This window comes from Opisthocomus hoazin, chromosome 9, assembly GCF_030867145.1.
Source record: "Opisthocomus hoazin isolate bOpiHoa1 chromosome 9, bOpiHoa1.hap1, whole genome shotgun sequence".
In the NCBI taxonomy this organism is placed as follows: Eukaryota; Metazoa; Chordata; class Aves; order Opisthocomiformes; family Opisthocomidae; genus Opisthocomus; species Opisthocomus hoazin.
Genome location: NC_134422.1, coordinates 29,949,429 through 29,963,542, shown reverse-complemented (window position 1 = coordinate 29,963,542; position 14,114 = coordinate 29,949,429). Strand labels below are relative to the sequence as shown.

General features: G+C 42.9%; 1 protein-coding gene across 5 annotated transcripts in view; it reads right to left on the bottom strand.

The window, feature by feature from the left end:
* The window catches only part of PARD3B (par-3 family cell polarity regulator beta), a 433,237-nt gene that overhangs the window by 75,536 nt on the left and 343,587 nt on the right, over positions 1 to 14,114 (bottom strand). For all 5 annotated transcript variants that reach the window (XM_075430672.1, XM_075430673.1, XM_075430677.1 and 2 more), the window contains one exon: positions 6,606 to 6,902. In XM_075430672.1, the coding sequence (XP_075286787.1) occupies positions 6,606 to 6,902 (297 nt within the window). The remainder of the gene's footprint in view (positions 1 to 6,605; positions 6,903 to 14,114) is intronic.

Sequence of the window (14,114 nt, the reverse complement as noted above, 5' to 3'; positions counted from 1 at the left end):
ATTAACCATTCATTTAAAATGCCACTTACGAAATCTTAATTTTGCACATTATCCTCTGGTTCACAAATAGCTATCTACGAGCAGTAGTGTAATGATCTGATCTTCCTCTCTCTCTTGAAGCCTACCAGCCTTACAGTCAATTCTGGCTTCTTAATTAACCACACACACATATTAGCATTTAAAATTAAATGGTGTTTTGTTAAAAAAATATTGTGCAGAGAAAAGTTAATACATACATACATTATTCTGTTGCTGATTAAATGAGCAAGTATGAGCTTTTGGTCAAATAACATCCGGCACAAGACAGAATTTAGCATCTTTTGCTCACACGAGGAAATACACTATGGCAGGAACACATGCAAGGCCATATGATTTCATCCCAGCTGCATGGACGATCTCATTTTGTCTTTATTTGTACATTTAAGAGGCTGACAACACCATCTGCATTTCACTCTGTATCCTCTGGTATGGTCTCATCTTCCAGTAACAGACCTGCTCTTTCTCCAGGGACCTATCTTTTGCATTTGCATCCAAACAACTGAAAGAATGGGACACTACCAATAAATAGGCAGAATTAATGTAAAATAATTCCATGCAATAATATATCACATAAGAAAAGACAGGGCTGGAGGGGAAAAAAATAACCAAACCTGACTGCACATGAACGCTTAAAACAGCTGCCAAAACTCAGGCTCACCAGCATCTGCAGCAGGACAGTCACAAGGGAGTTGTGGGAGTGCAGTATATAAAATTTTACACATCTGTCAATAAGTGAGGTGATCCAAATGCAAACCCGAGCAGGCAGGATGCATGCAGGCAGATTTGTGACTATTCCTGACAGAATTTATTTCTGCTGAAGAATGCTTGGCCTCGAACAAGCATGCACACATTATACTGCAGCGGCAGCTCTGCTCTGGTTAAAGTTTGACAACTTCCTTTTGTTTAGACATGCTCTAAAATGCTCACGGTCACCCAGTTACAGGAAATCTGGGGTTTCCTAAGAAGTGAATGATAAGGCTAGGGTCCCAAAGTTGGAAGGATCTGGATGAGGGGTTGGTTCCTGGGAAATAGCACTTTGAACTCTTATCTGTAAAGCAGTTTTTCTTGAATGTTACCAGTAGATTTTTTTTTCCTCCAGATAGGTGTGAAATACAACCAAGGCTTATTTAAACATGTCCCAGGAGGTCCAGTTATTCAACATTTTCCCCAGTTAGCACAGTGAGTACACAGCACCCATTTGTCTTTTCTGAGGAAGAAAAATGCAACAAAAATCAGGAGCAAAAAACACAGTAGAAGCGTAACTCCAGTGGCACAACCCACACTCCAGTGGAAGTGGTGGCCAAAGTGGTTTCCGAACCGCCCTGCTTCCATGAGTAGGACAGCTGTACTGATCGTCCCCAGGAACCACTGAACCTCTGCTGTACTTGGCAATGCCAGTTTGAATTTAACTGCTGTCAGAAACCTGTCAGCCAGGAAGGACAGTAAGTTGCCAAACATTAAGTTTCTGGTTTGAATATTATGGGGAACAGTAACCGGATCGCAGCCAAAGGTTCCGAAGGCCCTGTGGTACGTTTCAGAAAGAATAAATTTCAGAAGAATCATGGGAGAGTCTCAGGGAATGTAGGGTAGTATAGGATAGGGAAACGGCATAGATGATTTTAGGACACCAAGCAGAAGAGACTATAACGTAAAGAGAGAGTGCATGCCTTGCTTGTACTTGTCACACTTTGTAAATCAAAACATTCCCATGCATGACCATAATTCTCTTTCCACTGTAACACACGGTACATTGGCAAAGGGTACATAGATATTACACAGCCTCATTCAATTCCTACCTTGCCTCCATGATATCCATCTTAAAGAATAATCATTCCCAAGTAAAGGACCATCCACTCCTACAGCAGTGGATTGCTTTTTTGCTAGTCAGTGACAAAAGGTGTTTTAAACAGATGCACAATGAGCAATGCCCACCGTGCTTTGAACCGAGAACAAGACGACTTCAGTTTCTGGCTCAGGAGACACGTAGGGCTAAGTAACCTGCCTGGGCAACCCTAGCTTGCCCGTTTGAACAAAGCCTTTTCTGTGCAGCTCTGGATTCTTATGGCCTTGGATTGAGCAGGACGGGAGTGACCTACACCTGCCCAAAAGACAAGCATTTAGCCTGCTTTTTAGTAAAAAATGCTCCCTTTGCCAAATTTCAAAACTCCGGACTCTTTTTGCTCTCCTCAGGCTTATGCATAGCTTACATTCGCCATTTGGTTTCTCAGGACATGCACAGCAATCTTTTCCTTTGATCCCTTCCAGGGAGAGGCAGACTGCTCCATGTCATGCCCCTCTCTCCCATGACTCTGGCCAGCTCCGAGGGTGGGACTTGAGGGGCAGAGTGAGGGTTGCACAGAGGTATGGGTTTCATTTCCCCACTTTCAAATCTGTATGCTGCTAGATTAAACATTCTGCAAGAGTGCAAGGAACCTTTCACCCCGAAATAAAGATGACCTATTTTTCAATTAATTAATTAACATTGTAGAGAATAAGTTCTTGCACAGTGGAACCCAACACAGCATCTCCAAAAACTGAAAGCTGGATCAGACTGGGGCTTTGGACCCTACTCCTATGTAATAAAACAGCGCTGGGTTTTTTTTTTTGTATTTTTTTAAATCTGCAACAAGATACAACTCTGAATCTATTCTTGCTAAACAAAGGAAAACTGTATTCGTTTTTGTCAGACCAGCACTTTGAAATTCCCCAAGATAAGACACATAAATAAATGAAGAATTATACTTGGCAATGAGTTTGGCATCAAACTTTAAACGTTTCATAGTTCTGGGCTGAGGAAATAAGTTGAGCAAAGTCTCTATAACCTTTCTGGAGATGTACTCGTGGTGTTTGGGTATGCTTGACAGCACCATGTTCAAGTGAGGAAAAAAAGAGGAAATCGCTTATTTGAAACGTGAGAAAGGATTGCACCATGTGACATGCCTGACATTTAAGTGATAATAGTGGTGTGCATATGCTCTTTTGGCTTTGGTCTGACACCTAGGCTCTGCCATGGTGCAACTTCACACTGTCATGGTACAGCCTTGATGACTACACTCAGAGAGATGTGACTTACCACTTGTTTCAGGAACATATGGGCCACAGATCACCCAGCCTCCACCGCAGGCTGGGGAAACGTGCAGCATCTCAGGCAAAGGCCCTGCGAGTTCCCCAGCTGCACAAGGTGGCTGTGCAGACTGCACCATCCTTTTGGATGCCATTTGCATTACAGAAAATTGTGGCTAATTAGGAATAAACAGAAAAATGTTTGATTTACAAAGAAATGTGTGATTTTGCCAGCTAATTCTTTTTCACTCTTTTTAACTTAACATTCACAGAATACACTGATCATGCTAATGCTTTCGCTATACTCACTAATAAGAACAATTTACATTTATATAGCACCTCTCCTAGTTAAGAATCCCAAAGCCTTCAGCAAAATATACACAAAAAATTACATCTATTTCACTGAATACAGTCATCGTTGGAATGAAAATCCACAATTGTGAAGCAGTGCAGAAGAACGTTACACAACAGTCGCAAATAAGACACGAAGCAAACCCCCAAAAACCCCCCTGAGATGCCAGATGCAAGTGTAGGTAAAGGGGATGTTAGTATGCAAACAGCAATGTGAAGCAGGTCTGTGTGTGTGCCCTGAGGAGCAGTGCTTGGAGGCAGCAAAACATACTTCATAATGATTAAAACAACAGTCTTTTTACACATGCAGCCCATTATTTTTCTATACACTGAGGGAGATTCTCAGTTTAAACTGGGAATCTACGGAGAAGAATGAACTAGGAACACTCAGCGTCACGTGACAAGAAAAAGGAAGGTGAGTAAATGTTGTAAACAGCACTTACCTGACCACTAAGCTTCTTTCTGTACAAATGACTTCCAAATTTTACAAGGCATTGATTATGTTAATACATTCTTTTGCAAAAATATAATAAAAATGAACTTCTTGTTCTCTCTCATAATGACACATAACTGGAATTCCCAGACTGAAATGAAATAATCTATTCTCTCTGTGTTCAAATGCCCCTTCTACCCCAAACCTTGTTTACATACTTCAGAGATCAAGTCTCCACACACTATATTACAAGTTGAGAGTCAGAGGTGGGAGAAAAAGCCATCCATCTAAACTAAAATTAACAGCAAAACTTTGAGAGCAAGCATGCATGTGTTAGCACGACCAAAGCACGAGCTATTACATGACAAATGTGTTGCGAAATGTTCAGCCCTGCAAACACAAAACTACTTTGGTTTGGCTAACAAGCATTCCTTATAGCCCTTTCCCATCATTTTGAGGCAGACAAGGTAGTTTTCATACTTGACCCTTGAAAGCAGATTTGTTTTTGTAATTAACGTGTTATCCAGGGATTTTCCTTTCCACATCTCTTTCTCCTTTCAATAGTCTCCCCTCTAGCACAGAAAGATTTGCTCGCCTGAAGTTGCCGCTCTATTCAACAACTGCTGGCTGAGACCTCACAAGCAACTGCATAAACTCACTTAAAATTATTCACGTTTGGCACACTTCTGCTGGCAAATAACAACAACCTTATTGTCTCTGAGACAAAGAAAAGAAAGATTTTAAAAAATAACAAAGGCAGCCTAATAGGAATCCCACATTTCCCCAATCTGCTTGAACAGCCTCTACAAGCCTGAGAAATTCAACAAAGCGAAGTTGTTGTGAACTGTTTGTCTTTCAGTACAGAATCAACACAGAAAGAACAGCCTCTCAGCGTGACTTCTGATCACAGGCTCAGATATGAGGTAACTTTTCTTGCCTGTTAGATGTTTTGGTTTTGGTTTTTTACCAAGTTATCATGCTATCATGCAATTACAACAAAATCCATACTAAAATCCAGGATCCCAACACTGAATCCAAACCTCGTTGGGACTTCAGTTTTGTCCACATAGCAATCCAAGAGTTCATTCAGTGTAGTTACAACCACAATACAAGCAATCAAATAAAAGAGGCCAGAGGAAAAGACTTTGGCATTTCTTTTTGCTGCATGGAAAAACAATGTATAGACCACCCTTCAAAACTGGTATTTTTAAAACGTAAAGCTATGAAGTCCCATTAAAACTGAAATTATGATGCAATATTTATGACAATGTCTTACTCCAACTGAATTATATCTCTATATATTTATATTTGAAAAATACATGAACCTGAATTTAGATTCCCTCCCGCTGGGAATTCTCAGGTCTTGGTTTACTGAGTTAGTACGAACTCAGTTTCTGATCCCTTCGCCATATAGAAACATTTGTGCGACTTCAGCGATAATCACCTCAAGAATTTCCAGTAAAGCAAAACCCCTTAGATGGCAAAAAGCTGCAATCAGTACCTCTTCACCACCGTGCAGCAGATGAAGAGTTAATAATATGGAAAAAAAAATTAGCAATGTCATTATGTTTGGAAAGATCTCCACCATACTGTATTTAGGTAAAAAAGAGAGATACTTGGCCCATTCCTTGCTACAAACTGAGATTTATATCAGAAGTGTTTTATTACTATTTATAACCATGACTCAGTAGACTTCTTTAAAGTACTATGACGCCACAAACTGAAAACACTCGTATATCTGTGCCCACATATTTCTCTAAAATTAACAAGTGTGGTATCACACAGCACAGATTCAGGCAATGGGGAGACACTACAGACTGTAACATGAACTCAATTTGTGAACAATTCTTCCAAGTCCTCCATGTCTTACTCTGTCAGCTCTTCTTTTCACATAGACTTTTATACCTCACCTATGCACTCACATGTTGGTTTGAAAAACCTAGCACCAATATATTAATGTGATGATAATAATGAAGTCTTATGTTTTTTTAGCCCCACATTCCAGAAGCAACCACTTTTAAAATCATCATAATGGTGGGTGCATCACCAACTCCGAGGAATTTCTGTTTTCTTTTTAACCCAGGGAAAAACTTGACCATTTTCTTTAATGCTATCAACCTGGAAGCTTGACAGTAAGGATTAAAAATTGCTCTTTCCTTCCCTCTTGGTTATTGGAAAGGCTGTGAAAGGCAATCAGTCTTGTGAAGCCACACTTCACAGTCTGCATAAGAAAGCCATGATTCCTAGCCCTCTCCGCAACCTAATTGAAAGTGTGTAATACCACACAGCTGGGGAAAACTAAACCATAAACATATGCAATATATCATGCTATCACACAAAACCTGTTACTAATAGGCACTTGATGATCAGCAGGATCGAAAGGGATTTGAAAACAGAGACTATTTTTGCTGCACGGTAAGAATTTTTCCCGATTGAAAGAGTGGAAAACACTCTCTCAGCAGTGCAGGAATTGGACTGGAGTCAGTTCATTCATTCTGTTTGTGAAATATGGACTTTAATGATTTCTGTTTGACTGCTTCCCTGCTCAGATGCTCTGAAGGTACTGCTGCAGCAAATCATGGTTTTGGTTAAGAGGAAATCCATGCCTTTCTAGTCAGTAAATAGGTTTGGGGTATCTGAACAGCCGCCCCCCCCAGCTAGCCCCAGGTTCCCTCTCCACCAAGCTCTCATTGTTTGTAATGCCAGGTGGCAATACTACCTGTCACCAGGAGCCTGGGGGTAGTGCTGCTTGTTTATCTTCGCATACAGTCCTTCCAAGTGCTCCCTCTCCATTGGTGCTGAAGGAGAATCACGTGGATATACAAAGGTTTCTGCTGCTGCTGGTGATGATGGCCTGTAGATGCTTGCTGCTGGATAAGCCTCTCGGAAGTGGTTTACTCTGGCATAATTTGGATCCATCTCATCATCATCAATGTCAGGTCCTCCAGGACCAGTAGAATAATCACTCAGGCCTCTCAGTTGCTTTTGCCGTAACTCCTGATGCTTCGCACCAATCCTAACAATGAAAAAGAAAGAACAAATATACAGTTGGATCTGTTTCAACAGCAACCACAGACACTGATTCATCACACAAATTTGGAGAACCAACCCCAAACACAACTGTTTGTATCTTCCAGTACACTGCGAAACCAGTGCCAGATAAAACAAAACGGTGCATGCAGCAATTTTGTTCTTTATCTCTGGCAATCACTTTTGTAACCAAGGTTAGTCATCATTCTGATGAAAATAATTAATGCTGAATATAGTGTGGCTTTTCTTAAGTGTGTATGCATGTGTATGTACGCACAAACACATACAGATTTAATTACACACCCACCCACCACTTTGCAGTGAATATACCTAACCCAATCCTGAAACTTTTAATCTAAATTAGCCAGTAAAACTGTTATTGCTCCTTGGTCACTTGACCCACCTAGATTCTCCTAAATACATTAACTTGTGAAAAGCGGATTAAATGTGTAGATAAATGGAGAGATGGCACAGTTGTCTCAAATCAAAGGACCACAGTTAATTTGCTGAAGATTTAACTTTTTAAATTTTATTTTGACTACATAAATGTGGAAATCATGCCTTATTATATAGGTGACAGGGACAAAGTAAAACAGCAAAGAAATTAATGGAAACCTGACACAGATGAATTGGTACATATAAGTGAATTAAAGACTATTACTGGCAGTACTCCACTGTGATAAGGCCTTAAGTGGTATTACAAAATGCTGCTGCTAATCAGGGCCATTGCGTAATCTCTTTGGAATAGTAAAACATATTCAGGTAAATTTCAAACTCAGCTGATATTCAATGATTCAACATTCACGCTGGAGAAAAAACCCTATAGCAAGGCTCTACGAGCATGCAACTTCTGTTAACTGCTCAGCTACTCTTCAACACCGCATAACTAAATGCAGTGAGGTGGATCTGGCAGAATATTGACCACATAATAGCATTTACAGAAAATAAAGGAGCATGGAGGGAAAAACAAAGGAAGGAAGACAGATACAGAGATGTAGTGCCTGACAGTTGCTGTTGGCTATATCTGAAGTACAGCAGCAACGTGGAAAGAACAGCAGCATTTATACCACAGAAGAGTAAGTAAAAAGGGTCTAGCAGACTTGTTACCCCAGTAAAGCATAATAGCCTCAACATTCTGCATAGTGAAAAATGAAGATGTTTGGGAGAAAGTGGTTCCCTAAAGAAATAGATGAGCACATCAGGAGCTTCCAGTCTGACAGACAGGAGCTATTAAGTGCAGAATGGGATTCATACCATTTATTTTGCTTCATTAGAATTGTATCATGAAAGTAAATGCTCATACTTTTCAAATAATTTGTAGCTAAAAAGGTTCACAAATAATTCTAATGAGAACAGCATGCTTTTCTACGTATATGCTTGAGTACACTAATGTGTATCATGCATGCTTTCCAGTTACACCTCTCCATTAACTGTGCTAGGACATACCAAGAGGCAATACCAGTTGTTAGCACTTAAAACCCACTTTAACACAGAGGGATGCACATGACACAGTCCTTGACAGCCAGGAGGTGCCCACTCTCCACTCTGCCCTGCCCCACCCCCCACGCCCGGAATCAGATGACCCTCCTCCTCTCTAGTACTCGAGTACTGCGCAGTTTTGGGTGCCTCAGCGTAAGGAAGACACTAGACTGCTGAGTGTGCCCAGAGGAGTGCAACAAAGATGGGCAAAGGCCTCAAGAGCAAGACTTACGAGGAGCGGCTGAGGTCACTTGGCTTGTTCAGCTTGGAGAAGGGTGAGGGGGGACCTCATCGGAGCCCACACCTTCCTCACGGGGGGCAGCGGAGGGGGAAGCGCTGATCTCCCCTCTCTGCTAACCAGCGATAGGACACGAGGAAATGGCATTGTATTGGGTTTGCCTGGCACGGTTTTGGTAGCAGGACAGGGGCTACAGGGGTGGCTTCTGTGAGAAGCTGCAAGAAGCCTCCCCCATGTCTGATGGAGCCAATGCCAGCCGGCTCCAAGACAGACCCGCTGCTGGCCAAGGCTGAGCCCATCAGCGATGGTGATAACGCCTCTGGAACAGCATATTTGAGAAGGGGGAAAGAAAAAAAACCTGCGCAGCTGGAGAGAGGAGTGAGACTATGTGAGAGAACCAACTGCAGACACCAAAGTCAGTGAAGAAGAAGGAGGAGGAGGTGCTCCAAGTGCCGGAGCAGACTCCCCTGCAGTCCGTGGAGCAGACCATGGTGAGGCAGGTCATGCCCCTGCAGCCTATGGAGGTCCATGGTGGAGTAGACATCCACCTGTAGCCCAGGGAGGACCCCACGTCAGAGCACGGGGATGCCCAAAGAAGGCTGTGACCCCATGGAGAGCCCGGGCCGGAGCAGGCTCCTGCTAGGACCTGTGGCTCCGTGGGGAGAGGAGCCCCTGCTGGAGCAGGTTTGTGGGCAGGACTTGTGACCCCATGGGAGACCCACACTGGAGCAGTCTCTTCCTGAAGGACTATGCCCCGTGGAAGGGACCCAAGCTGGGGTAGTTCATGAAGAACTGCACTCCATCGGAAGGGCTCACGCTGGACCAGTTCGTGAAGGACTGTCTCCCGTGGGAGGGACCCTATGCTGGAGCAGGGGCAGAGTGTGAGGAGTCCTCCCCCTGAGGAGGAAGGATCAGCAGAGACACTGTGTGATGAACCGACTGCAACCCCCATACCCTGTTCCTCTGTGTCACTCGTGGGGACGAGGCAGAGAAAATCAGGAGTGAAGCTGAGTCCAGGAACAAGGAAGGGATGGGGGGAAGGTGTTTTTAAGATTCTGTTTTCTCACTATCCCGCTCTGATCTGATTGGTAATAAATTTTTTCCCCAAGTCGAGTCTGTAAGTGTCACTGGTGAGTGATCTCCCCCTTGCTGTATCTCGACCCATGAGCCTTTTGTTGTATTTTCTCTCCCCTGTCCTGCTGAGGAGGGGCAGTGATAGAGCGGCTTTGGTGGGCACCTGGCCTCTAGCGAGGGTCAACTCACCACAGGCATGAAGCTGCATCAGGGGAACTACTACAGTAGTTCTCAGAGATGAAAGCATGATGAGAAGAAATAAGCTACAATCCGTCTACATCCTTAACACCTCTCAGGTTTCTACACTGAGGCTTCCTAAGAATTCCTAAGAATTTCTCCTTTTTTCTTCCTGGAGCTTCTTTCCCTGTACAATCACCTCCTCCTACTACAACCTTCACTACACTTCTCTTTGCTTCAGGTTTTTACACCGCACACACTCCCTATTTCAAATTCACATGGTGGCCCAGCTATGTTCAAGTGCAACCTCACCCAGGATAAGGCAGTGTCTTGAAGTAGTTGCAGACTTCAAAACGAGCCTTTGATTCTGCACAATTCTGACTATCCATACAGGAGATTTTATTTGAGAATCTTATGGAGGGCATAGCCTGGTGTCAACATGTGATCAATTCCATTACTAAGGCACATATTCTCTCATTTTACTGCCAATTGCACTAGCTCAGCTGGCTGATGGCTTCTTGGGACAGCGAGAGTTTAATGGCATTTGCAGAACAACGGGTCACAACTTCTTTGTAAACCTACTGGTGAGACTGGTATAGATCTTGGTAAAAGTCATGCTTGTGTATTCATAAAGCAATGCACAATGGCATGGGGAGAAAGTCAACACTGAGGAGCTGTATATGAAGACAGAAACTAAAAAGCATGCATTTCTGTCTAAACCACAAACCATTGCTAGCAAATGAGTTATAATTAGAGAGCAGCTGAAAGTGTACAAAGCCTTTATCCTCTAAGGGTTTGCAAGTAAAGATAAAAGAGATTATGCAGCAGGGAGTGGTGGAGGGAGCCAGTCTGCCCGTGTCTGTGAATGAAACACCACATTCATCGTTCACTTAAAAGGAATTTGGGGCAACGTTATCACTTGGTCCATTCATGTAAAAATCAGTCTTTTCGGGTAGCTCATCGTCCAAGAGCACTCATCATACTACAAGGACAGGGATGGATTTCCATTGCAAACAAGGCCTCAGACATCAATGCAGCAGGGAGGGAGGCCTCCACTGCTGATTTCCATCTTTTATACATACAGGGACTTCAAGACAAAACCTCTGAGGAAGGATTAATATTTTATATGTCCCACATGGGATTATGTCAGAAATGTAAAAACGAAGGCACTGTGTTTGAAAAAACCAAAACAAACCAAAAACCACACAAGTAACTGTTAGCTCCTGCACCCAGTAACTCTGTCAGTTTGGTAGTAGTCCTTGCCTCTGATTATCCTGCTCTTCCACTAAAATGAATAAAGTACTTTGAGATTGTTGCTGTCTTCCAGATTAACCCTAAAAAAGCACCAAATGTTCTTAAAAACCTCGCAAACTGTGGAGGGCTTCACCCTCAATTAGTGACCATAAAAGCCTAAACAAAGACTTCAGTGCAGGAATATATCATATGAGTTACAAGCTTCACGGCGCACACAGGTCCATGTGGGATGACACAGGCAGAAAAACGGGAGGACATCAAATTTTAAGGAATGGTTTTATCACAAGCCGGTGCCAAAGGCATGGCACACTGTCCTGAGAAGAAACACAGCAGTTTCTCAGAAAATGATGAGCCATAATGTTCTTTGGACCAATACATCACCCGTCCCCTAGGTACTGAGGACCTATTTGAAAGCAAGAGTAGTGCAGTACAGCAGCATCACGTGAATCTTGCTTTCATGTCTGACAGTGAGAGTAATTTGTCCTGCTATCAATACTAGTATATTCTGCACAACAAAAGCTGGAATTAGGTCACCACAATTTTCTTTTGTTCCTGTGAATAAGCCTAGCTTCTTCAACTGCTCCTTCTGAATGCAATCTTCAATCGCTGCCACTATTGTAAGTCCAACCTGCTCAAGAACAATTATTTCCATTCTATATTATATGGACCAGTCAATATCAGGCTATGCGAAATTCTGCGTGATCAATGTTTCATCTTTTCAATATGGCTACTATAATTGCATTAATATTTCTTGTTTCCTTTTTACTCTTCCACACCAATTTGTAAGATTTGCTCAGTGATCTCTCTCTCCTTTCAATCCAAATATTCTAATACAGGAAAACAAACTATCAGATGGCTGTTTTTTCTTTCATTCTATTTACCCTGCCCTTCCATGCCTTCTCTTATGTTTTTCGCCTTTGAAGTTTCCTCACGTTTTTGTGAAGTTTTAAATATCCTCATTGTATTTCAGCATCATGTTTTCACCTGATTTTAAAGCAATCTTTCCTACAGCACATGCCCGTAGGTGCCCAGGAGTTCTTTACTGATGTACAAAAAATGACTGTGCTGTTCCTTCCATCACTCCTACAATGCTCTGCCAACCCTGCTAAGCAGGCTACTCCTGCTATATCCCACTAGTCATTTACCGTTTCTGCACCTCTCTCTGAATTTCTCCCTATCTGAAACAGCATTATCTTTACTCCCTATCACAAACAAAAAACCAACAAAAAATCTTCCAAATCAACACAATGGTCATAGCAATCAGCTTAAAGTTATTATGAACAAACAATTACCACAAGAGAGCCTCAAACTCACAGCACAGGATGGGTCTGGTTAAACAACTGGTGCAAATTTGTGTCAAAAGATAAAATGTCACTCAGCACCATGATTGTGGCAGTGAAACCAGAGATGAGGAGAGGCACAGGTCACCATCTGAACAATTCAGTGTAGCACTAAAGTTTCTGCAAACTTCCTGATGAGGGGAAGAGGGACAGAGAAAAGAAAAACTCACATAGAATGAAGGGAAGTTAGATATATTTCCTTTTGGGTGTCCCATATCAATCCTGCTTGCTCTCTTCCGCCACCTGAACACCATGCTCTCCAGTTAAATCACTGCATGACAACTACATCAACTTCCCTTAGCCGCGTTTCTGTAAAAACACAACCTTGGCACACAAGCAGCCAGAGGACAGGCAACAGAAGTATCGTATCAAGCAATGCCTTTTTTTTTTTCCTGTGACCCATCTTTTTCTCAATAGCATCAAAACATGTATCCTATCCTAATCTTTCCTGTTGCTCTCAAGACCCACTAGCTATCACTAGAACCTTCCTCTATAAAGAAATAATCTCAGTAAAAAAACAGTTTGATAAAATATATAACCTCGGTAGAACTATAGGTAACATTTCTGAAGATGTTGCATCCTATTTGTAGACGTCAAATGAAGACAGGATCCCATATACCTAATGTACTTCTGGCAGTGGAATGTGGTATTTTGAAAATACTTCTCTGCACCTTACACGCTGTTCAGTAGCACACCCCCAGAGCTATAAATCAAGGAAATGCTCTCATTTATCCTCCAAACAATCTTCCTATCTGACATATCCACACAAATCCTATATGGTGATTTCTTACGTACTAACACATGAAAAGATGTATAAACCTAGAGCGCAGGAGCCATAAAAGGGTTAACAGCCCCAACCGCTCCTTCCAGCTGCAGCTCAGACACAGGATTGAGTTACTGTGGCTTAACAAGTTATTGTGTTTCTGCTGAGCTACTGTCAATGACCACATATGTATTCGCCGCCTGTGACAAACACAATGTAAAACGCTTCAGCCTGACATCAGTGACAGAGATACTGACAGGCGAAAGCTGGCTTAAAAGACTGCAGCGCGCAGAGACTGAGGCAGCTGCAGGAAGGGACAGGGACCACCTCAAGAAAACCCCAGAAGAGCTGAGCAGAAGTGACTTTTGGAGCAGACCCAGAAAAGCTTTTGGGAACAGAATAAGAGGGCTAGAAAAAGCTGTAAGAGATACTCCTCATCTCTTGGCCCACCAGGTGGAAGCTGGGTGGGTTGCGAATAGGGAACGAGACAACGCTGAAGCTTCTAAAGCCAGTGCTCCAAGCCTCTGTGAAAATTAAAATGTTACCAGCGCAGGAGCCCAAGGACATTAAAAGCCATGGAACCCAAAGACTGCCTTCAACAGGGAACAAACAGCAAGGTACTGGATGCAGCCCAGTCTGCAGTGCTGGAGGCCCAACACCAGCCCTAGCTCCAAAGGAGCTTTGCTCAGGGAGCAACAAGCCGTCACCTTGGATCAGGACAACACTCGAGGCAGCCTGTCCTCCAGGCACTGCCACCCTCAGGTGAGGGACAGGGCACCTGCTGCCCAGCAGGAGACGGGAGAAGCAACTCCGTGGCACCAACAGCTACTAGAGCCGGCCACAGTGCAAACACTGCAGGCGAGAAAGCTCAGC